Consider the following 26,158-nt stretch of genomic DNA (forward strand, 5'->3'; position numbering starts at 1 on the left):
TGTAAAATATCATACAAGTGCCAAGTGTTATTACTACCATTCATAAGTATTAATTATTTTAATAAATTAATATGACAAAATGATAATATCTAGTACCCAACTAATTATTGATAATTTGTAATGTTTTATGGGAGTTCCCATTGTGGCTCAGCAGAAATGACCCTGAATATTATCCATGAGGGTGCAGGTTTGATCCCTGGCCTTGCTTAGTGGGTTAAGGATCTAGCGTTGCTGCGAGCTGTGGTGTAGGTTACAGATGCAGCTCGGATCTGGCATTGCTATGGCTGTGGCATGGGCTGGCAGCTACAGCTCCAATTCAACCCCTAGCCTGAGAATTTCCATATGCCGCCCCTGTGGCCCTAAAAAGGAAAAAAACATTAAATGTTTTATAATTCATAATTGATATGTAATAATTATTTTCATCTTTGGTCTGTACCTTAGATTGTGACCCAAAGACTTAGTGATCATTGAAGCTGCCATTTTTGGAGCACCTACTACGTGCAACACATAAGGAATTTCATACAGTATATACCTACCCTACACATTATATCATAACTCAATGCAGGGAGGCACAGGATGTGGATTTTGCCCTGTCTAACATTTGTGTCACAGTCTATTGATCTAGAAAGCCTATCTGGTACCTCTTGAGAGTGTGGTAAACTTCAGTTAATCTCGTCTTTTGTTTCAGGGAACAGCGAGGGTTTCTTCAACATCAATGCCCTGCTAGGTGTCATCACTCTGGCACAGAAACTTGATCAGGCAAACCATGCCCGGTATACTCTGACAGTGAAGGCGGAAGATCAAGGCTCCCCACAAAGGCATGACCTGGCTACAGTGATCATTCACGTTTACCCCTCAGATAGCAGTGCTCCCGTCTTTTCAAACACAGAGTACTTTGTAGAGATTCCTGAATCAATCCCTGTTGGTTCCCCAGTCCTCCTTATCTCAGCAATGAGCTCCTCAGAAGTTACCTATGAGTTAAGAGAGGGAAACAAGAATGGCGTATTCTCCATGAACTCGTATTCTGGCCTCATTTCCACCCAGAAGAACTTGGACCATGAGAAAATTTCATCTTACCAACTGAAAATCCGTGGTAGCAATATGGCGGGGGCATTTACCGATGTCATGGTTCTTGTTTACATCATTGACGAAAATGACAATGCTCCCATGTTCTCAAAGTCAACTTTTGTGGGCCAAGTTAGTGAAGCAGCTCCACTGAACAGCATGATCATGGATGAAAACAACAACCCCCTTGTGATTCATGCCTCGGATGGTGACACAGAAGCTAATTCCTTGTTGGTCTATAAAATTTTGGAGCCAGAGGCTCTGAAGTTTTTAAAAATCGATCCCAGCATGGGAACCCTAACCGTCATCTTAGAGATGGATTATGAGAACATGCCCTCTCTCCGATTCAGCATCTATGTCCATGACCAAGGAAGCCCCATCTTATTTGCACCCAGGGCTGCCCAGGTCATAATCAACATCAGAAACGTAAACGACTGTCCTCCAAGGTTCTCAGACCAGATATATGAAGCAGCAGTACTAAAGCCCATCCACCGGGGTATGGAGCTCCTCATGGTTTGGGCCAGCGATGATGACTCTGAAGTCAATTACAGCATCAAAAGTGGCAATGCTGATGAAGCTGTTGCCATCCACCCTGTTACAGGTCGCATATCTGTGTTAAATCCTGCTTTCCTGGGACTTTCTCGGGAGCTCACCATCAGGGCTTCTGATGGCCTGTATCAAGATACTGCGCTGGTAAAAATTTCTTTGACACAAGCCCTTAACACAAGCTTACAGTTTGACCGGGATGTCTACAGGGCAACGGTGAGGGAGAACTTGCTGGACAGAAAGGCACTGGTGATTCTTGGTGCCCAAGGCAATCATTTGAATGACACCCTATCCTACTTCCTCTTGAATGGCACAGATATGTTTCATATGGTCAAATCAGCTGGTGTGTTGCAGACAAGAGGTGTGGGGTTTGATCGAGAACAGCAGGACACTCATGAGGTGGCAGTGGAACTGAGGGACAATCGGACACCTCAGCGTGTGGCTCAGGCTCTGGTCCGAGTCTCCATTGAGGATGTCAATGACAACTGCCCTGAATTTAAACATCTGCCCTACCACACAATCATCCAAGATGGCACAGAGCCAGGGGATGTCCTCTTTCAGGTATCTGCCACCGACCAGGACTTAGGGGTGAATGGTGCTATCACATATGCACTGGCAGAAGATTACATATATTTTCGAATTGACCCCTATCTGGGGGACATATCGTTGAAGAAACCCTTTGATTATCAAGCTCTAAATAAGTATCACCTCAAAGTCATTGCTCGGGATGGAGGGACCCCATCCCTCCAGACTGAGGAAGAGGTACTTGTCATTGTGAGAAATAAGTCCAACCCACTGTTTCAGAGTCCTTACTACAAAGTCAGAGTGCCTGAAAATATCACGCTCTATACCCCAATTCTCCACACCCAGGCCCGGAGTCCGGAGGGACTCCGGCTCATCTACAACATTGTGGAGGAAGAGCCCTTGATGCTGTTCACCACTGACTTTAAGACTGGTGTCCTAACAGTGACAGGCCCTCTGGACTATGAGTCTAAGACAAAACATGTATTCACAGTCAGGGCCACAGACACAGCTCTGGGGTCATTTTCTGAAGCCACAGTGGAAGTCCTCGTGGAGGACGTCAATGATAATCCTCCCACTTTCTCTCAGTTGGTCTACACCACTTCAGTCTCAGAAGGCTTGCCTGCACAGACCCCTGTGATCCATCTGCTGGCTTCTGACCAGGATTCCGGGCAGAACCGTGACATCTCTTATCATATTGTAGAGGATGGCTCAGATGTTTCCAAATTCTTCCAGATCAATGGGAGCACAGGGGAGATGTCCACAGTTCAAGAGCTGGACTACGAAGCCCAACAACACTTTCATGTGAAGGTCAGGGCCATGGATAGAGGAGACCCCCCGCTCACTGGTGAAACCCTTGTGGTTGTCAATGTGTCTGACATCAATGACAACCCCCCAGAGTTTAGACAACCTCAGTATGAAGCCAATGTCAGCGAGCTAGCAACCTGTGGACACCTGGTTCTCAAAGTCCAAGCTCTTGACCCTGACAGTGGGGACACCTCCCGCCTGGAGTACCTGATTCTTTCTGGCAATCAGGACAGGCACTTCTCCATTAACAGCTCATCGGGAATAATTTCTATGTTCAACCTTTGCAAAAAGCACCTGGGCTCTTCTTACAATTTGAGGGTCGGTGCTTCTGATGGGGTCTTCCGAGCAACTGTGCCTGTGTATATCAACACTACAAATGCCAATAAATATAGCCCAGAGTTCCAGCAGCATGTTTATGAGGCAGAACTAGCTGAGAATGCAAAGGTGGGAACCAAGGTGATTGAATTGCTAGCCATAGACAAAGACAGTGGTCCCTATGGCACTGTAGATTACACCATCATCAATAAACTGGCAGGTGAGAAGTTCTCCATAAATCCCAGTGGCCAGATCACCACTCTGCAGAAACTGGATCGGGAAAATTCCACAGAAAGAGTCATTGCTATTAAGGTCATGGCTCAGGATGGAGGAGGACGAGTGGCCTTCTGCACTGTGAAGATCATCCTCACAGATGAAAACGACAACCCCCCACAGTTCAAAGCATCTGAGTACACTGTATCCATCCAATCCAATGTCAGTAAAGACTCCCCAGTCATCCAGGTGCTGGCCTATGATGCAGATGAGGGTCAGAATGCAGATGTCACCTATTCAGTGGATTCAGTGGAGGACCTGGAAGAAGAAGTCATTGAAGTCAACCCAACCACTGGCGTTGTCAAGGTGAAAGAGAGCCTGGTGGGCCTGGAAAATCGGGCCTTTGACTTAAAAATCAAAGCCCAAGATGGGGGTCCTCCTCACTGGAACTCTCTCATGCTGTTACGACTTCAGGTGGTTCCTAATGAAGTATCCTTGCCCAAATTTTCTGAACCTCTATATACTTTTTCTGCATCTGAAGACCTTCCAGAGGGGTCTGAAATTGGTTCTGTTAAAGCAGTGGCAGCTCAAGATCCAGTCATCTACAGTCTAGTTCAGGGCACCACACCAGAGAGCAACAAGTATGGCATCTTCTCCTTGGACCAAAACACAGGGGTTCTAAAGGTGAGGAAGGCCATGGATTATGAGTCCACCAAATGGTACCAGATTGATCTGATGGCACATTGCCCCCATAATGACACTTATTTGGGTTCCTTGGTCTCTGTTAACATCCAAGTGAAGGACGTCAATGACAATAGGCCTATATTTGAGGCTGATCCATATAAAGCTGTTCTCACTGAGAACATGCCAGTGGGGACCTCAGTCATTCAAGTGACTGCCAATGATCAGGACACTGGGAACGATGGCCATGTGAGCTATAGGCTGCCAGTGGACCCTGGTAGCAATATTCATGAGCTCTTTGCCATTGACAGTGAGACTGGCTGGATCACCACACTCCAGGAACTTGACTGTGAGACCAGCCAGATCTATCGCTTTTATGTGGTGGCCCATGACCATGGCCAGACCATCCAGCTATCTTCTCAGGTCCTTGTTGAAGTCTCCATTACAGATGAGAATGACAATGCCCCCCGCTTTGCTTCTGAAGACTACAGAGGATCTGTGGTTGAGAACAGTGAACCTGGTGAACCTGTGGCTACTCTTAAAACCTTGGATGCTGATATTGCTGAGCAGAACAGACAGGTCACCTGCTATATCACAGGTAAGGATGCTGATCTTAGAATGGAGGCACTGGGGTGCATTCTAAGAAGTCCAATAAGAGGTTCCCTAAGACATGCATTTAAGCCCTGGCTCTGCCACTCATTAGCAGTGTGACCTTAATTAAATCACTTAACTTCCCAGAACCTTTAATTCCTCCATCTGTACACTTGGCATGCCTGTTTCAATCAACTCACAGGGATGCTAGAAAGATCTAACTTGAAAAAGCTTTGAGAGCCCCCTATATATTAAAAAGTGCTTCAGAGAGAGAATTTCTTATGACCTTAGGTAAAGTAGATATAGAAGGGAGATACCATAACTGTTCTCAGTTAGCTTCGGGAAGATGGAGATGGAATCAACCTTTGCATGGTCCATGAAAACTCTGTGAGGTGACTGTCCTTGTAGAGAGTATTCTGCCTAGGCAAGTTGCAGATAGTAGAAAACACTCCCTAGTCACTCATAGGACTTAAGCGTTGGTATAAAAACACTTCCTTGGATATGATTCCAACCCAATCCCCTAATTTCACACATGGGAGAACCAAAGCCTGGCTAGGAAGAGAAACTCAATCAATGTCACAGTTCAAGCTTGTTTCAGGGCTGGGATTAAAACCACACCTTACAACTGTTTTCCTCAGTGGATACCTAGTGCAAACATTAATTACCCCAATCTCTGTCCAGTGGCGAAACCAGTCAACCATGGCCAAAAGAGAGTTCCTTTACTTCTCAGTGTCCCTTTCCCCATCTCCCGGATGCCATGTCACCTCATTCCCACAGTCATGGTTTCTTCCGTTATCACAGCTGTCTGGTGGGGAGTTAATAAGCCTGAAGTTCCAACCAAGAATCACAGACTCCTGGAGACAGATCCTGGATCAGTGCTGTTTAAAATATGGAGTTTAAATGAGACAGAATCTTATCATCTTAAAATGTCAGACGCTTAAAAACATGAAAGTCTTAAAATCTCCAAATAATGCAATAATATATGTCAATATATCATCAACTTTTGGAATAGTTGAATCTCGAAACTCTGAAATCCTAGAATCTCAAAATCCAGCTCCCCTTTCAGTGATTGGTGCCAAGGAAAGATGCCTCAGAAGCAAAGCTGGTGATCCATCTGAAACTCCATTTGAGCTATGTCCTCAGGTATAAAACAAAACCTTAGAGAGCTTAGTGTTGTTGCATCACCTCCCTTCCTCCACTGTTGAACAGATACTAGATACTAGAAGGTTTTCTATAGAATGAAAAGTGCTTTTCTTTAACTTCCCCCAATGCACAAAAAAAAAAAAAAAAAAAAAAAAATTAAGAAAGCTGCCCTTCAGTCACATATTTTGGAGCAGTGTTCCTTACAGTGATAATTCCACTTAACAGGAGGCCTTTGAAGTTGGAAGAGGCTGCATAACACCAAATAACTGACTCTCTGCAGAATAGTGGTTTCCTAGTTAAGGGTGGAAAGTTTTGACTTTCCCAGCAATACTTTAAAAAGTATCAGGTGGGCAGCCATCTACGACACAAAACCTGGTTTGTTCCCGTTCCTCGGCTTTAGGAAATTCTGTCCCATCTTTTTAGAGGGAGACCCCCTGGGCCAGTTTGGCATCAGCCAGGTTGGAGATGAGTGGAGGATTTTTGCGAGGAAGACCCTGGACCGTGAACACATGGCCAAGTACTTGCTCCGAGTCACAGCTTCTGATGGCAAGTTCCAGGCTTCGGTCCTTGTGGAGATCTTTGTCCTGGACCTCAATGATAACAGTCCGCAGTGCTCACAGGTAAGAGCTTGGTATGGTTGGTGTGGGAGTGAAGGCAAGGAAGCTGGAGTGAAGGGCAAGAGGAAGGAGCAGGTCTTGGTACCATCTCTGGGGCTGGCCAGCATTGACCATACCTATTCTTTTTTTTGGTGGGGGGAGTTTAAATTTTTTATTTATTTATTTTTTTAAGGATTTTTTATTACTCAATGAATTTATTACATTTGTAGTTATACAATGATCATCACAACCCAATTTTGTAGCATTTCCATCCCACACCCACAGCTCATCCCCCCACCCCCAAACTGTCTCCTTTGGAAACTGTAATTTTTCAAAGTTTGTGAGTCAGTATCTGTTCTGCAAAGAAGTTCATCATGTCCTTTTTTTCAGATTCCACATGTAAATGAGAGCATTTGATGTTGGTGTCTCATTGTCTGACTGACTTCACTTAGCATGATAATTTCTAGGTCCATCCATGTTGCTAAAAATGCCGGTATTTTGTTCCTTTTAATGGCTGAGTAATATTCCATTGTGTATATGTACCATATCTTCTTGATCTACTCCTCTGTCTATGGACATTTAGGTTGTTTCCACGTCTTGGCTATTGCAAATAGTGCTGAAATGAACACTGGAGTACATGTGTCTTTTCGAGTCATGGTTTTCTCTGAATAGATGCCCAGATCATACCTATTCTTGCTTCTCCGCAGCTGGCTTCAGACGAGTGCCTTAGGCAGGGACCATTCTAAGTAACTCCTTAGAATGCCTGTAGGGATGTTATCAAGCTCTTTAGGACCCCTGATCCATCGCACTCCCCCTACATGCCCTAAAAACATCCTTTTCTCTGCAAAACATATCCAGAAGTAATGTAACTTCTTCATTCTCCAAACACAGTCTGTTATGCCCAATGGGAAGGCCCCTCCCCTGCTCAGCTTGTTAGGATGGCTCATTATTATCAAATATATCCAAAGAGACCTGCCCCAGAGACGCCATGCCTCTGTGCGTGTATCCCTACATCTGCATAGACAGCTTCCTCCAAGTTATATGTATATGCAAACACGCAGACAGGGTGATTGCATTTCTGATAAGGGAGATCTTCGTAAGGTCCTTATGTAATTCAACACTAAATTTCCCAAGGAAAATGTTGAGTGGTGTGTGTGTTTGTGTGTATTTGTGTGTGTGCACGCACCTGCACTCATGCACGCATGTATGTGTTGAGAAGAGCTATATGCTTAGAGGGCAGAAATCAATCATCGTCATGTAGTTTTGGTTTTCAACCTATTTTTTAAACACATAAATAATTGTTTATACTGGGGGGATTTGCATTACTTCAAGGTTTACAGATAAAGTTAAGCTATTAACATTGAAATTTCATAACATCTCAAATTAGCATAATTCAAATTTATATAAAATCCAGCCATTCGGTATACATACATAAATGCAAACTTAGGTACTCACACACATACACATACTCAAAGAATCATCTACAACAGTCTGTAAATATGCAAATGCCCATATATGTGTATATATAGGAAGACACATGTAAGGAAACCTACACGTATGCTTACACATGTATGCCACAACATTCACCTATATATATATATATATATATATATGCACCCATCAACACCTGCAATATACATCTACAACTCACACAAACATATTTACATATGCATTTACATGCATGTATACTTCAATTCTTGACACTATTTGCACATGCATATAAGTGGACGTATACCTTGGAACACACAATAATCACATATTCTATCACCTTTTCTTCCTCAGTCTTCTACATTCCAACCTCACAGAAGCACAGTAGGAAAAAAGAACCTTGGTTATCAAGCAGGGTGCATGGAAAATGTCTTGCAGGATCAAAGACTGACTACCTCTTGGGTGGTCTCAGAAGGGAAGCCTCTTGAGGGGAGAACAGTGACTATGCCTTCTTCTTTCCCCTCAGCCATCCTTCCCACCAACCTGTGCTGGGAGTGGCTGGGGCCAAGCGCACCCTGACCTTCTCAGAGGTGGTCAAGAACATCACCAGAGACAGGGAAAAGAGGCCTGGGGGGCACAGAGCCCCCAGCCCTGGCACAAAGCCTGTACCCGGGTTCGTGCCCACCCACACCCTGCAGTGGGGGGAGCCAGTTGGAAGCTGTGTCCAGAGCCAGCAGCTGGAGGAACCCTGGGTTCTCAGGGAGCTGCAGCCTCTCCCCTGTGGCACATTTCCTGCAATGTGGCCCCTGGGGAGGAACAGACTGTGGCAGGTCCTTCTAGCCTGAGTGTGGGCTTTTGGATGTGGAACTTCTCTCCCTCTCTGCTCTTCTGACTAGGTCTCCTGCCACCTTTCTCCTCGCTTTAATCTCCATTTGCCTTCCATGTTCCGTCTCATCTCCATCTCTCTGTTCGTCTCCCTCCCTCTCTCTGCTTCTCTCCCCACCTACCCCCTTCCATCTCTGCTCTCCATCGCTCTGCTCTCTCTGCTTCTGTCTCCCTCTCTCTGTCGCTCTGCCTCTCTCTGGATCTCAGTGTACCTCCACAACGTCCCTCCTCTTTGTCTTCATCTCCAGCTCCTCTACACTGGCAAAGTCAGTGAAGACGTACCTCTAGGACACTTCATTTTGAAATTTCTGCAACAGACTTGGACTCTGATACCAATGCTCAGATCACATATTCTCTGCACGGTCCTGGGGCAGATGACTTTAAGCTGGATCCTCACACAGGTAGGTTTCCTGCCCAGTACCCAGGGTCCTTGGAGGAGAAATAGGAAATGACTTATCCAACCATCTGTTTGCTCGGCAAACATATATGGGTACCATGTGCCGAGCATTCACTAGATGCTGAGGACATAATCGACAAACTGATGAGACAAGATCTGGGTCTTTACAATCAAGTGGGAAAGGCCATTATTGAATCAGTGATTTGACATGTGCTGAGTTAAGAAAAAGCACAGGGTGCTGGGGAGGTTGGACAGAACTTGACTTAAGCTTGGGCATGGGGTTAAGTAAAACTTCTCTGAGGGAATATTTTTGTGAGACTTGAGGATATCTAAAAGTTAGCTGAGCATAAGGTGGTGGTAGGGATGGACATTATCAAGGCAGAAGGAGATTTTATATGAGGACCTTGCTTTGGAAAAGAGCACACACATCTGAGGACCTGGTAGAGCCCCAAACTGGTGCTTAGAAGGAGAGGAGGAAGGCAAAGGAAGAGACCCTCGAGGAGGGTAGGAGGGGGCTGCTAATCATACCTTTAGAGCCATTAAAGAATTCAAGTAGGTGAGAATTGTGGTCTAAGTCATGGTCTCAAGATTATATGCTACAGGCTGAGGTAAAACTTCACCACATTGTTGTAAGGGTCTCAACAGATAAAGTATATAGAAATCTAGCTCAGATCTGCACACAATAAGGCTCAGTCCCCCCCTCAAAGATAAGCACTCCTGGTTTGTATTCTCTCAGAATGTTTTTCCATGCATCCTCAAAATTCATATAGCATACTATTTTGTGACTTGCTTTTTTTCCTTGTAGCAGCATATTGGAGCTATTAATTAGGCAGTGCATAAAGCTCTATCATAATTACTTTTTGGCTGCATAATATTTTACTATATGGCTAAATGATAATATATTTAACCAGTATCTTTTTGAAAGACATATAGGATGTTTTCAGTATGCTGCTATTTAAACGGATGCTGCAGAGAAGATCTCTATGGATATTTTTAACCTTGGGCTGATTATTCTGTAGGATACATTCCTAGAAGTGAAACTGCGGCCAAAGGATAAACGCATTTTAAGTGCTGTTACAAATTGCCTAACGGACCTTTAAAAATGTGTGGTCTTTGTAGCTTGTTAGTGCAGATCTTAAATTGGGGGTGTGGTGGTTGGGTTAATAGGGAGGCAAGCCGGTGTTGGAAGAAAAAGGATTGCTTCCTTCCTAACTATTTGTACACAGAACTGACCCCTTTTTCTCTGTGACGATACTCTGTGTGGCTGGGGTTGTCTTGCATAAACCTCTGGAAGACACATCTGGACGGACATGGCCCCCAGAGAAAGCTCACTTGCTGTTCTTTCTCTGGCCAGGGGAGCTGATCACACTAACAGCCCTAGACCGAGAGAAGAAAGATGTATACAGCCTTGTTGCCAAGGCAACAGATGGAGGCGGCCAGTCCTGCCAAGCGGATGTGACCCTCCACGTGGAGGACGTAAATGACAACGCCCCCAGGTTCTTCCCGAGCCACTGTGCTGTGGCGGTCTTTGACAACACCACAGTGAAGACTCCCGTGGCAGTGGTATTGGCCCGGGATCCCGACCAAGGTGAGAAAGAGAAGGACTGGAGGCCATCTGCCTGTGGGGTTACGTGGAAGGGGCTTTGGCTTTTTCTGAATTGCTCTGGGACTGGAGTTCTGAAGCCCCTTCTTAGTCTACTGACACTTACAAATTAAGATGTCCACAAACTGCATGCCTCACTGCTAGGCGACAAAAGATTCTGGCATGGTTTTGAGGCTGGTATGGGGGCATTTCAGGCCCATTGTTTCTCACTGCCATTTAGCTGGAGCCCCTTCCATCCCACCATGTAACTTCACGGACCTTTTGAATACCAACCTTTAATTTGAAATACACCAATCAGAATTATTCAACTCTGATTAATTGGCCACAAGAAATAAATTTAGGGCAAAACTCCATTAAGCCTATTAAATTCTTGGATCAATTTTTAGACAAGGAAGTGGAATATTTTACATTTTATTTTTATGTTTTGATATTTTACATTTTGGAGTTTCCATCATGGCTCAGCAGTTAACGAACCCTACTTGTATCCAAGAGGATATGGGTTCAATCCCTGGCTTCATTCAGTGGGGTAAGGACCTGGCATTGCCGTGAGCTATGGTGTAGGTCACAGATGCAGCTCAGATCTGGTGTTGCTCTGGCTGTGATAAGACCAGCAGCTGTGGCTCCAATTTGACCCTTAGCCTGGGAACCTCCATGTGCCATGGGTGCGGCCCTAAAAAGACAAAAAAATTTTGCATTTTAATTTTAATGGCATCGCTTTCATTAGGGTTAATTCTTTTACTATTACAAGGCAAATTGGATTCATCCAGGAGTTTTGATTCTGTATTGTACCAATTATAGCTTCTGCCACTAAGAAGCGTTTCATTGTAGAGATCTATATGTGTTTTTATATACATATACCCAATTTTCTTCAATTAAATTTTATAATTCAGGAGGAGAAAAAAAAAAATACCCACAGGGTCAAAGTAGCTAGAGGAACACAGGAAATGACAATGATGGTGGTAACGAAGAGAAATCAAAATACCCTGCTTTGTTTGACACCAAGCGAGTAAATTTAAGATTTCTTAGAGGAAGTGAGTTTCAGTTTGGCATTGAGGGAGGCGAGAGATTTTGAGGAATGCAGGGGTTCTAGGGAGAGCAAATAGTGCAAAGGCATCTAACATCTAAGGCCCTGCAAATGCTCAATTAGCCAGTGCCTGCACACCTCCAGGGACAGGGATGCCCGACTTACTAGGTAGCCCATTCCTTCCGTGGTACCTCAGATGATTATCAAAGTACTACCTTTTTGGAGCAGACACCTGTTAGTCCCGATCCTGCCCTCTGCAGCTACACAGATCTAGCTCCTCACCCATGACAGCCCTTCAGAGACTGGGAGGTGGGGACTATCTGGCTCCAGCCTCAAGGTTCCCTTTCTGGGAGTTCCCGTCGTGGCTCAGTGGTTAATGAATCCAACTAGGAACCATGAGGTTGCGGGTTCCATCCCTGGCCTTGCTCAGTGGGTTAAGGATCCGGCGTTGCTGTGAGCTGTGGTGTGGGTGCAGACGCAGCTCAGATCCTGCTTTGCTGTGACTCTGGTGTAGGCCAGTGGCTATAGCTCCAATTAGACGCCTAGCCTGGGAACCTCCATATGCTGTGGGAGTGGCTCAAGAAAAGACAAAAAGACACACACACAAAAACGGTTCCCTTTCTGGGTGGGCTCCCTAGTTTGTTTAGTCTCGTCCTTTCTAGGATTCATCCTCTGGCTTTGCACCCCTTAACCATTAACACTTCCAAACCGTTTGATTGTAACCCAAATATTCCACCTCAGTATTCCAAATGTGGCCTGACCAACACTTTTTTTCTCTCTAGAAAAAGTATGGTCTCTCCAGAAAAATTTATATGTGAAGAAGTATATGGTATGCACATTTAATTCATGACAATTCAACAAAAGGGCTGTGTGTTCCCAAGTGTATGTGAAACTCAATCCTTATAGGCTCAGGGCCTGTGATTCTCCCACTGGGTGAGGCTCTAACAGCTTAGCATTAAATGCTGGTGTCCTTCAGACACTATGGTCCCTCCAAGAGCCAACTGCTTCATCTAGTCCACAACCAAAGGACACGACAATATCTGAGACAAAGACGGAAAAAAATGTTGCATGGTTTGATTTATTAAGAATTTTCCATGGGTGTGTTTTTTGTGTTTCTTTTTTTTAGTGCCACACCTGCAGCATATGGAAGTTCCAAGAGTAGGGTAGGGGTCAAATCAGAGCTGCAGCTGCTGGCCTATGACCCAGCCATGCCAGATCTAAGCCGTATCTATGACCTACACCAAAGTCACGGCAACTCCAGATCCTTAACCCACTGAGCGAGGCCAAGGATTGAACCTGCGTCCTTATGGATGCTAGTCAGGTTCTTAATCCACTGAGCCACAGTAGAAACTCCTGTTTTTTGATTTTTTTGATTTTGATATAATTATAGACTCATAGGAAGTTGCAAAACTAGCACTGAGAGGTCCACGCACCCTTCACCCAGCTTCCCTCCACGGCCCATGATATCAAAGCCACGAAACTGGCCCTGGGATGTTACTGGTACCTGAACTCCAGTCTTATTCAGATTTCACCAGTTTCTAAATGTATTCATTTGCATGTGGGTGTGTGTACTTCTATTCAATATTATTGTGCATAGACTCAAGTAATTACCAACACAATCCAGACACAGAATTGTTCCATCACAACCAAAGAACTTGCCATGGGTGATTTTGATCTTACACAGTTTTCACTCTATGAGCTCACGTGGGAGGCCAACTGCCACATAAACAGCTTCAGATGTTGCTAAGGGTTTGCAGAACAACTCCCCTTCACAAGAACCTTTCTATAAGGCCTTGAACCCTACCCTAGTCAAGAACGTCCACTCCCAACAGCCAGAGCAGGTTGGCCTTCATGGGGCCCCTGCCCCCCCAGGCCCTTTCCTCTGAAAGCTATGTGGAGGGTCCCTCTGTACCAATCACTCTCTCTGTCTCCCCCACAGGCACCAATGCCCAGGTGGTTTACTCTCTCACGGACTCTGCGGAAGGCCACTTTTCCATTGAAGCCACCACAGGGGTGATCCGGCTGGAGAAGCCGCTGCGGGTCAGGCCGAAAGCAGCCCTGGAGCTCACCGTCCGTGCCTCTGACCTGGGCACCCCAATACCGCTGTCCACCCTGGGTACTGTCACCATCTCCGTGGTGGGCCTGGATGACTACCTGCCCGTGTTCCTGAGCACCGAGCACAGTGTGCAGGTGCCCGAGGATGCCCAGCGTGGCACAGAGGTGCTGCAGCTGGCCACGCTCACTCGCCCTGGTGCTGAGAAGACCAGCTACCGTGTAGTCAGTGGGAACGAGCAGGGGCGGTTCCGCCTGGATGCCCGCACAGGTGAGACAGCCTCACCCCTACACACACACACACACACACAGTTTTGGGGAACACTGGATTCCCAGCGTACCACAGCCCCTCCTCAGCATCTTTTAGCCTTTTCTTCACTCTGCATCTCTCCAGATGCCCAGTCTCTTTGGCAGCATGGGGCCAGCTTATACGGGTACACACCTTGTTCCACTATGTTCCCTCCAAGGACTGTGATGAGGACTCTCTCCTCCCACTCTGCAGGTTCACATCTGGGTTCAGACCCAGCCCTGGGACGGAGGCTGAGGCACCTTCCATCCTTGGCTGCTGTGGCCCGAAGGACTTGCTAAAATCAGGGGCTTAAGCAGCTTCCCTCCTAAAGCCTTCCTCCCAAACATCCTGGCACTCATGAATTTTTCCATATTGTCATAAAGAGAGAAAGAACTTGGAACCTGGCTCTCTTCTCTCCTCCTAGTCACAGAAGAAGCTAAGAATCCCACAGAATCCCATGGAAAGGCTCTAGAGGCTGCTCAGGTCAGAGCAGTCCCCATGTGGCTTCCTCCCCACAGCACCTCTGCAGTAGCGCTCTTTACCTACTAAGGCAGCCACCTTACTGTTGAGCGGTATTTTTTTTTTTTTTTTTTTTTTTTTTTTTTTTTTTTTTTTTTAGTTCCTAGGCAAGGGGTTGAATTGGAGCTGCGGCAGGCCTAAGCCACAGCCACAGCAATGTGGGATCTGAGCCATATCTGTGACCTACACCACAGCTCATGGCAATGCCAGATCCTTAACCCACTGAGTGGGGCCAGGGATCAAACCTGAGTCCTCACAGACGCTAGTTGGGTTCATTGCTGCTGAGCCACAATGGGAACTCCTTACAGAGACTTTAAACATAAAAGAAATAGAGGGAACAGTATAATGGACCTCTTGTTTCCATCACCCAGCTTCTGCAATTATCAACATTTGTCTCGTCTGGTTTCATCCTTACCCCCGACATCCACCCACTGCTGTTATTTTAAAGCAAATCCCAGACATGATATCATTTGGTTTATAAATACTTTGCTGTGTATCTCTAAATGATAAGGACTCCTTCTACAAACACAACCATAATAACATTATCACACCTAAAAGATAAGAATCCCCTTATATAGGCCAATACCCAGCCAGACAATTTTTCAGATTATCTCATAAACATCTTTTTGAAGTTGGTTTGCTTGTCAATATCCCCCAAGTGGCCACATACCGCTTTTGGTTAGTAGGCAGTATCTTAAGTTTCTTTTAATCTCTAACATTTCCCTCTCCTTCTTTATTTCCTCCTGCCAATTATGTAACAAAAAATTCAGGTCATATGTAAGGCAGGGTTCTTTTTTTATTTTATTTATTTTATTTTATTTATTTATTTATTTTTGTCTTTTTGCTATTTCTTGGGCCGCTCCCGCGGCATATGGAGTTTCCCAGGCTAGGGGTTGAATCGGAGCTGTAGCTGCCAGCCTATGCCAGAGCCACAGCAACGTGGGATCCGAGCCGCGTCTGCGACCTACACCACAGCTCACGGCAACGCCGGATCGTTAATCCACTGAGCAAGGGGAGGGATCGAACCCGCAACCTCATGGTTCCTAGTCGGATTCGTTAACCACTGCGCCACGACGGGAACTCCAAGGGTTCTTTTTTAATATCTTGGATTGGCTAGGTGTATCTTTATGATATCATAAGGTATATCTCTCCATGTATGCCTATGTATGTCTCTCTCTATATATATATATACACACACACACACACACATATAAATGTCTACATGTGTCTATATTTGTCTGCATATCTCTCTAATGACATTTGGACCAAAGACCTTGATCAGGTTCAAGCTCAATTTTTTGCCAACAATGCTTCAAAGATGATGCTAGGCTCTCCTTTGCACCACACTGGGAAGCATATAGTGGCTGACTGGTTCTTTTTTCTGAGGTTAAGCCTGACGGTGGCTTGGAGGTTGTTAGTCTGAACCATCCAGCATAGAGCTCTTCGTTAGCTCTTCCAATAGTTTTTAACAGACTCTTATGATTATTTCTTAGATACATTACTTCATTAGGGGCTGCAAAATGGTGATTTTTCTAACCTTATCATTCTTCATTCATGGACTAACTGGAATTATTTTATAAAGAAGACTTTTCCACCATTAACTATTTAGCATTCAGGAGTGGCAAGATAAATGCTTGTTCTTTTATTTTCCAATTTTTAGAGTAAGAAATTTCTGCTGTAACCATCTATTGAACAACTTAGAATAAAACTCTCTAGGGTGTTATAAACTCTATAATCTAAGTTCTGTCATTTACTATCCAAGTGAGCTTGGGTAGGTCACTTAGCTGTTGGGAGCATCAGTAGACTTACCCAGAAAATGGAAATCATGCTTGTTCCTGCTCTATACAGTTATTATAGATCTACATGAGATAGAGTTAATATAATAGATTTTCATGAGATTTCAATAAAATAGTGAAGAAATAAATGAGGGAAACTGCTATTGAGAATGGCAATAAGGAAAAAGAAAGGAGATGAAGCGGGATGTAACAGGAAGGAAGGAGGCAGATGATGGAGATGATGGGGAGATGATGGGAGAGATGATGGGAGAGATGATGGGAGAAGATGGGGAGAAGATGGGGAGAAGATGGGGAGAAGATGGGGAGAAGATGGGGAGAAGATGGGGAGATGATGGGAGAGATGATGGGAGAGATGATGGGAGAGATGATGGGAGAGATGATGGGGAGATGATGGGGGAGAAGATGGGGGAGAAGATGGGGAGAAGATGGGGAGAAGATGGGGAGATGATGGGAGAGATGATGGGAGAGATGATGGGAGAGATGATGGGAGAGATGATGGGAGAGATGATGGGGAGAAGATGGGGAGATGATGGGGGAGAAGATGGGGGAGATGGGGAGAAGATGGGGAGAAGATGGGGAGAAGATGGGGAGAAGATGGGGAGAAGATGGAGAGATGATGGGAGAGATGATGGGAGAGATGATGGGGGGAGATGGAGCGATGATGGGAGAGAAGATGGGAGAGATGATGGGGAGATGATGGGGGAGATGGGGGAGATGATGGGGAGATGATGGGGGAGATGATGGGAGAGAAGATGGGAGAGAGATGGGAGAGATGGGAGATGATGGGGAGATGATGGGAGATGATGGGAGAGATGATGGGAGAGATGATGGGAGAGATGATGGGAGAGATGATGGGGAGAAGATGGGGGAGAAGATGGGGGAGAAGATGGGGGAGATGGGAGATGATGGGAGAGATGGGGAGAGATGGGGAGAGATGGGGAGAAGATGGAGAGATGGGGAGAGATGGGAGAGATGATGGGAGAGATGATGGGGGAGAAGATGGAGAGATGATGGGAGAGATGATGGGAGAGATGATGGGAGAGAAGATGGAGAGATGATGGGGAGAAGATGGGGGAGAAGATGGAGCGATGATGGGAGAGATGATGGGAGAGATGATGGGAGAGATGATGGGGGGAGATGGGGGAGAAGATGGGGAGAGATGGGGAGAAGATGGAGAGATGATGGGAGAGATGGGGAGAAGATGGGGAGAAGATGGAGAGATGATGGGAGAGATGATGGGAGAGAAGATGGAGAGATGATGGGAGAGAAGATGGGGAGATGATGGGGGAAAAGATGGGGAGATGATGGAGAAGATGGGGAGATGATGGGGAAGAAGATGGGGAGATGATGGGAGAGATGATGGGGGAGAAGATGGGGAGAAGATGGGAGAGATGATGGGAGAGATGATGGGGAGAAGATGGGGGAGAAGATGGAGAGATGATGGGGGAGATGATGGGAGAGAAGATGGGGAGATGATGGGGAGAAGATGGGGGAGAAGATGGAGAGATGATGGGGGAGATGATGGGAGAGATGATGGGGAGATCTGTCTCTTCTAATCCAGTGGAGCTGCCTCTCCTGGGGTTTGGCGCAAGACACCCTAGCACTCTGCTGTTGTGGTCCCAACCGCCTCAATGCTCCCATCACCTCTTGTTTCTTCAGGGATCCTGTATGTCAACAAGAGCCTGGACTTTGAGACAAGCCCCAAGTACTTCCTGTCCATTGAGTGCAGCCGAAAGGGCTCTTCCTCCCTCAGCGACATGACTACCATCGTGGTGAATGTCACAGATATCAACGAACACCGGCCCAGATTCTCCCAGGATCTGTACAGCACCAGGGTCTCAGAGAATGCCATCGTGGGTGACCTTGTGCTCACAGTAAGAATCTGCAATGTCATTCTTTGTGGGGCATGGACTCTCAGGTGGGTTCATAGCTTCCTCTTCCCAGTCATCTTTGAGTATGGATTATTTTATCAATGAATACACTATATACTTATAGCTACGCAACCAAACTCGCTCATGACAAAATGTCTCAGAGCCATTTCCAATACGATCTCAATTGGGTACTGATAAAATAGGCATCAGAGATGCCCCAGAAGACTGCCCGAGGGACATGGAGTGTCAGTGTGGGAGCAGAAGGAGGGAGGGGGCAACAAATAACACCTCTTTGCATTGAAAATATAATTGATTCCTACTTCGTGGAGGGAAACCAAGCCCTGGATGCCCACATTCAAGGTTCTTGTCTCTTTCCACTCCCTGACATGCACCCTCTGCTCAAACCACACAGGAAGATGTGACCTTCCCCAAAGTGCATCCTCTGCACTTTCATACTTCTGGGCTCATGTTGTTTCCTCTGCCAGGAATGCTGGCTCCACTCCCAGAAGCCTTCTTTACTCTTCAAGCCTTCGTGAATCCTCCTTTAATCTCCCCAAGTGAAATTTATCACCATAAAGCTGATTGCACTTTGCCCCAAATTAGACTTGCCCTCAAAAATTAGACATTAAACTTCCCAAAGACATATTCATTTTGGCACATTCCTCAATTCGTAGCACAGGACCCTAGAACCCTGTCAGTTACGAGTGAATGGATGGATAAATGGATAAATGAATAAACCATTGCATGCTGACGTCCATAGCAGGGTGTAAATGAAGAGATTACCTTGGCCAGGATGACTGTAGTCCAGGGACTGCCAGCCTGAGGGCATTCCATGGGGGAGGGGCATGTCTGTGTCCCCTACACCCCCAGGAACCAAGATTCCTTTCTGGTCCCTCCTGCTCCTCCATTCACAACCATCACCTGCCTCCACTGCAGGTGTCAGCGACTGATGAAGATGGGCCCCTAAATAGTGCCATCACCTACAGCCTCGTAGGAGGGAACCAGCTTGGGCACTTTGCCATCCACCCCAAGAAAGGGGAGTTACAGGTAGCCAAGACCCTGGATTGGGAACAGGTAAGTCATCTGGGAGAGTCCCAATCTGAGCTCATTAGAGCAGAATAGAGCCCTGCTGCAGGTCCAGAGGATGAACTGTGGTCAACACCCCACTCTGACATTCCTCCAGACCACTCTCAGTGTCTCCCACTCCTTTTTCTCTGTGGAGCCTCTGTGGCCCGTGAGGCAAGAGGCAGGAGAGGGACTGAGTGACCTTGAACATTCCTGAAAAAGCTCAGGCACCTTCTCACTATTAATCAGGAATCATTAGATCAATATAACAAATTATCATTTATTGAGCACCTGCTCTGTGCCAGGAACTTTGCTAAGTGCTATATATACATTATGCCATTTGGTCCTTAAAGTAATTCTAGGAGGTGGGTCTTGATATCATCGCCACAGAAGCTTAGTCACTTTCCCAAGATCTCACAGCTAGTAAATGGCTAAACTGGAAGTCAAACCTATTTCTGCCTGACTCTAGAACCTGGGTCCTAAGATGCTATGAGAAGGTCAGTGGGCAGGCACAGAGCCCATTCCTTGAGTGTCTCCATCTTATTTTTCTGAAAACATTAGTCATGAATCAAGGGGTAGGACTGAGGGGTCTTGTTGCTAACTCTCCCCTGGGCATCTTGCTGTAGATTTCTAGCTATTCCCTGAGGCTCCGAGCCACCGACAACGGGCAACCCCCACTGCATGAGGACACAGATGTTGCTATCCAAGTGGTTGACGTCAATGACAACCCACCAAGATTCTTCCAGCTCAACTACAGCACCTCTGTTCAGGTACACTCAAACTTCCAAAGGCATCCCGAAGCCATCTCACCTTCATTTCTCTCAAAGTGGAGGGTGCTCACGGCTGGTACCAGTCCACTCAAACAGTGACCCTGACCTTGCACTGATATCCCTAACAACAACACAGCCTGCTGAATGGGATTATGGATTATACAATTAAAAATGGTCAGGCACTGTGCACGGCACTTCTGCATCCACTGTCTCACAGGGCACTCAGCCATGTGGAAGGAGACGATACCCATTTTACAGATTCCTTAAATGGGGGTACAGGAATGTGCAATAGTCAAAATGTGGCAAATCGGGGATTCGAACCCAGAGGATTTTCCAGATCCCAAGCTATTACCACCATACAATGGTTTGCAAATGGGATTTGGAGAGGGCCTTGGTACTCCATGGGGAATTGTGACCACAAGGGGTGAGGGAGATGAGGAAGCAGTTAAGAGGACGGAGTTCTGAATCCCTCTGTGCAGCAACCAGCATCGCCCCACTTTCATCTGTTTTGTATATTGAGTATGAGTTAGGATGCTTTGGCTGCAAATAACAGATCACCTGACTAAAAGTTTATCAAATAATAAGGCCTCATTATTTCAAATAAGAAAAGGTCTAATGGGAAACTGTATTCCAGAACGGGTCATTTCAGCAGGAAAATGATATCGCAACTTTAGGTTACCTTCTTTGAAGTTCCCAAATGTTCTCTCTCAGGGTTACAAAATGACTGCTACAGCGCCAGTGTCACATTCTTGCCTAACCATCTTCAAAGGCGAACAGCAGGGACTTCTTTTGCAGAATCTGTTTTTATCAAAGAAGAAGGCTTTTCAGAACCCCCACCTGGTAGACTCATCCAATGGTCAGAATTAGATTACATGATTGCCTTAAGTCAAAAAACTGGCATAGGGAATTAGATTATTATAACTGATTTAAACCAATCATAGTCCATCTCCCCTTAGAAGGGGCACATCTTTTTTTTTTTTTTTTTTTTTTTTTTTTTTTTTTTTTTTTTTGCTTTTAGGGTCACACACATGGCATTTGGAGGTTCTCAGGCTAGGGGTCCAAGCAGAGCTACAGCTGCCAGCCTATACCACAGCCACAGCAACATCAGATCCAAGCCACATCTGCAACCTACACCACAGCTCACGGCAATGCCAGATCCTTAACCCACTGAGTGAGGCCAGGGATTGAACCCGCACCCTCATGGCTCTTAGATTCGTTTCCCCTGAGCCATGATGGGAACTCCAAGAGGGGCACATCTTTGCTGAGGATATTGCCAACCCACACCTGAACAAAAGCAGGGTTTTCTAAGAAAGGAAAGGAAGAATGCCTGTTGGTTAGGCAACTATCAGTTTCTGCTCATAAGATTCTGTTTGTAGGAGTTCCCGTTGTGGCTCAGCAGGTTAAGAATCTGACTCCTATCCATGAGGATGCAGGTTCAATCCCTGGCCTCGCTCAATGGGTTAAGGATCTGGTGTTGCTAAGAGCTGTGGCATAGGTCACAGATGCAGCTTGGGTCCTGTGTTGCTGTGGCTGTGGATTAGGCTGGAAATTGCATCTCTGATTAGACCCCTAGCCTGGGAACTTCCATATACTGCAGGTGATATCCTAAAAAAAACAAACAAAAACAAACAAACAAAAAAGATTCTGTTTGGAGATAAGATTTTGATGCAAAAAAGAGAGTTAACAGCACACTGAATTCCTGTGTTACAGAACATAGACTAGAACCATCCATTTTTCTCAGTTAAATTCCTAATCATCTTTGAATTTTCTCGCTGGATGTGTGTTCCAGTGGTCTTCTAACTGGGAAACCATTTATAGGTTTTTAATTGACCTTCTGAATCAAAGAACTTCCACATGGATCCAGGCACTAATTTGTATACCTTAGTCATCAGCTATGTGACTTGGGCCAGTCACCTCTCTGTAGGATAAAGGGACTCTAAAGACCCTTCCAGCCCCAGTGGGCTTTGTTTCTAAAACCCAGCACTAACCTTAGGAAGCTGTGGTCTAGACTGACAGAGTCAACGACTAATTCGCAGACAGGCGGAATGAACGAATGACATCTCAGCCTGTCCTAGGAGCAGCCAGAGTGTCGAGGACTCATCCCAGAGAAGGGGATCCAGAAGGATGTGAGAAAAAGGACTGGAACTCATTCTGCTCTTTGATTTCCCATCACTCTTGGTCTCAGGAAAACTCCCCCACCGGCAGCAAAGTCCTGCAGCTGATCCTGAGCGACCCAGACTCCCCGGAGAATGGTCCTCCCTACTCATTCCGAATCACCCAAGGGAACGATGGCTCTGCCTTCCAAGTGACCCCGGATGGATGGCTGGTGACCACTGAGGGCCTGAGCAAGAGAGTCCAGGAATGGTATCAGCTTCAGATCGAGGTAAGAGCTGTGTTGGGCCCCTGGCAGTGACCATGGGGACAGAAAATGTGCTGGCAAAACATGACCAGTGCTTCTCTTATTAGAAAAAACAATGCACAGAGCTCTTACTATGTGCCAGGCACCGGGTTAAGTACTTCAGGCGCATCATTGCATTAAATCCCCACCATGAGCTTTAGGGTGCATGCAGTCATTAACCCCAATTTCCAGATGGGGTAACTGAGGCACGCAGAGGTTAGTGACTGGCTTAAAGTAATGCTACCACTAAGTGACAGAGCTGGGCTGCTTCAAATCCAAGCACTCTGACTCCAGATCCCAAGCTCTTAATCCCTGTCCTTCTTCTGGACAGAACAGAAACTCCTTCACCCTGGCTCTAATTTCCTGAGCCAGACCTCTCTGAACCTCTGGCCTTGTTAAAGACCTACCTCAGAGACTGGTGGTGTTACTGAACCAGGTTCGCTTGTCCGACGGCAGAGCAAGCCAAAATGCCGAGACTCAGACTTTTGCAGCAAAGAGAGCGTCTATTAGCATGGCAGCCAAGCACGGGCCTAAGAGAACACCTCTCAGAACTGCCTCCCAGAAGGCAAGGGGCTCGGTGTGTTGACGGGATAAAAGGAGCAGGACGATCTGAGACTGGGGAGCATGGGGAAAGGCGATTGGAGAAAGGTGTGGTAATCATCCCTCGGAGCAGGTGTGACTAAGCTACAGGCCTCTGCAGGTTCCACAGTGGAGGCATTTGGCCCTATCTGAGGGTGGGGCTTTCTGCCCTCTGACATCAAGGTCACCAAACAGACACCTGAGCATGCCCGGTTAAAGCGTTAGTGCTCCTACCCAGTCTTAACCAATCTCAGCTCCAACTAGACACAGTTGACTCCAAGTCCTGGAAACACAACTCAGGCTAACATCTTATTGTTTAGGTTACATGCAGATCCAAGTCTTAAAATGGCTTTGATTGGTGAAGGCAAGTGCAATGGATCTGACTAATGATCACTCACGGTTTCAGTGTGGGGTCAAATGAGAGAACCTGTATACATGTGTAGGGGATTATAGTCATACAATTATGGGTTATATGAGAACTGCCCAAGGAAAAGTGGCCAGATGGTGATCAAACATTTCTCCCTCATTTTATTCCCCCAAATCCCCCCCCCTTTTTTTGGACTTCTATAATGGAATTACACTTCATTGATCACGTCATACAAATTTTTCCTTTTAATTTCCAGTCATATAACTTGAGGATTTTTCTTAGCAAGGTTATTTTAGCCTCACAGAAAACCTGGCAATGCTTGGGTACAAACCTCAAGTCCTTTTTTTTTTTTTTTTTTTTTCAATAAAATGTTTAAGCAGAATTTTAGATTCATAGCAAAATTGAGTGAAAAGTAGAGAGATTTCCTTCATATCACCTACACTCAAATATACACAGCCTCCCCATCATTGGTGTCCCTCACGGGAATGGTATATTTGTTATCACCGAAGAAGCTACAATGACACATCATTACCACCAATGGTCATGACCACTGACTATCAAAGTCCATAGTTTACATCAGGATCCATTCTTAGTGATGTATGTACTTTTAATGGGTTTGGGCATAATGACATATATCCATCATTATAGCATCATATGGAGTTAGTGTCACTGCCCCCCTGGTTCTCCACTTCTTCTTCCTTTCTCCTTCACCCCTGGCAATCACTTATCTCTTTACTGTATCATAGTTTTGCCTTTTCCAGAATGTTACATAGTTGAAAACATACAGTATACAGCATTCTCAGATTGATTTCTTTCACTTAGTAATATGCATTTAAGTTCCCTCCATGTCTTTTCATGACTCGATAGCTCAGGTTTTTTGTGTGCTTTTCTTAAAATTTAGCATTAAGTAATATTTCATTATCTAGTTGTACCACCAAATCCCTTCCCTAAATCTCATGTCTAGTGGATCCTACTATTCTGTTAACTTCTCTGGGCTCAGGATGAGGTAGTCATCCATTCAGTCAATCCAGCCATTCATTCATTCATTGATTCAACAAACATTTACTGAGTACCTGTCACATGCTGGTTTCCATGCTAGGTGCTAGTAATATGGCAGGGAATGCTCACGGGCTTTTGATTATAAATTTGGAGATAAACAAGAAACAGATGAAGAAAATGATGGGAAGCACAGGAGAGGCACAGGAGAACTTTCAGAGGGTGGCCGCCCTTGCGAGGAGGGGACATTTGAACTGAGACTTGGGGAGGGGACATGTGAAAAAGTGGGCAGGAGAGATGCACAGGCAGGAAGCACAAGATGCGACCAAGTCCCACATTGGAAAAGAGCTTGAAGAGACTTGCGATGTGGCCATGTAGTAAGTGCATGGTGAGCAATGGTGGGGAAGAAGATGAAGGGGTGGGTTAGGTGGATCATGGGGGCCTCCTAGCTTGGATAACCATGCTATTTGAGGTCAAAACTGTCGAAACTCTCTGTGGGTGAGAGAGGCACTAAAAATACTTTGGTGATAACTGATCCAATAGGTGAAAATCAAGCTGTCCTGGACTAACCAGCAAGTAGAGTCATTCTAATTTTTTTATAAGCCTTGGCCATATTTTGAGATTCTAATCTAAGTTCAGTAAGAAGTGATCGAAGGGTTTCAAACAGGGGAGTAACATTTCTTGTGTCTCAGGAGGCTCATTTTTGAAGCTCTGGAGAGAGTACGCTGAATGTGTCAGAAGTGGTTGAGGGAGATCCATTGGAAGTCAGCCAAGCTGGAGGGAATGGTGCTGGGACCTTGATGAGGTGGTGAAGGTGAAGAAGAGGACAGATTTGAGACAGGCTTTGCTTGGAAAGAAACATGAGTTGGTGGTGGGTTGGATATAGGGAGAGAGAAAAGAGAGAAGAATCAAGACCACTCCCAGGTTCCTGGCCCCAGAGAAATCTGGGTGGTAGGGCCAGTTATGAGACTAGAAAGACTTAAGGTAGGGGAAGGATAGGTTTATGGGGCAAAATGAAACACATGTTACCTTTCACATGTCCATGAGATATCTAGGTGGAGGTGTCCAATTAGGTAGCTGGGAATCGGAGTCCTCAGCTGAGAGGACAGGTAGGGGCTAATGGAGAGTGTCCTCAAAGCCAAGGGCATGGGTGCGATTGCTTAGGGAGAGTTGCAAGGTAACTGCTTCCTGCTCTGTACCCTGGCCCAGACAATTGCTCAGTAACTGCTGAAGTGCTGTCATCACTCTCTTGCATTTGTCCTATGTTTCTACTTCTGTTCCCTGGGAGGCACGATAGGCCAGCAAAGAAACAGGCTGTGGACACAAGGAGGAGTTCAGCTTCTGCTCTGGCCTTATCTGCTGTATGACCTTGGGCATGTTACTTGACCTCTTTGAGACTCAGTTATAGCTTTCATAAAATAGGACACTTCAGGGTACCTACCTCACAGGAGAGATAAAATATAATCATGCATTTAAAGTATTTAAAAGTCACTGGGGAGTTCCCATCATGGCGCAGTGGTTAACGAATCCGACTAGGAACCATGAGGTTGCGGGTTCGGTCCCTGCCCTTGCTCAGTGGGTCGACGATCCGGCGTTGCCATGAGCTGTGGTGTAGGTTGCAGACGCGGCTCGGATTCCGA

At 45.8% G+C, this 26,158-nt stretch overlaps 1 protein-coding gene across 1 annotated transcript in view; it reads left to right on the forward strand.

Moving 5' to 3' along the window:
• The window catches only part of FAT2 (FAT atypical cadherin 2), an 83,174-nt gene that overhangs the window by 39,021 nt on the left and 17,995 nt on the right, over window positions 1–26,158 (forward strand). Inside the window, 10 exon segments of the mRNA XM_021076658.1 lie at window positions 689–4,747; window positions 6,307–6,503; window positions 9,041–9,095; window positions 9,098–9,193; window positions 10,544–10,777; window positions 13,756–14,139; window positions 18,132–18,346; window positions 19,280–19,417; window positions 20,035–20,178; window positions 22,364–22,561. Coding sequence (XP_020932317.1) covers window positions 689–4,747; window positions 6,307–6,503; window positions 9,041–9,095; window positions 9,098–9,193; window positions 10,544–10,777; window positions 13,756–14,139; window positions 18,132–18,346; window positions 19,280–19,417; window positions 20,035–20,178; window positions 22,364–22,561 — 5,720 coding nt within the window.

This window comes from Sus scrofa, chromosome 16 (assembly GCF_000003025.6).
Source record: "Sus scrofa isolate TJ Tabasco breed Duroc chromosome 16, Sscrofa11.1, whole genome shotgun sequence".
Classification (NCBI taxonomy): domain Eukaryota; kingdom Metazoa; phylum Chordata; class Mammalia; order Artiodactyla; family Suidae; genus Sus; species Sus scrofa.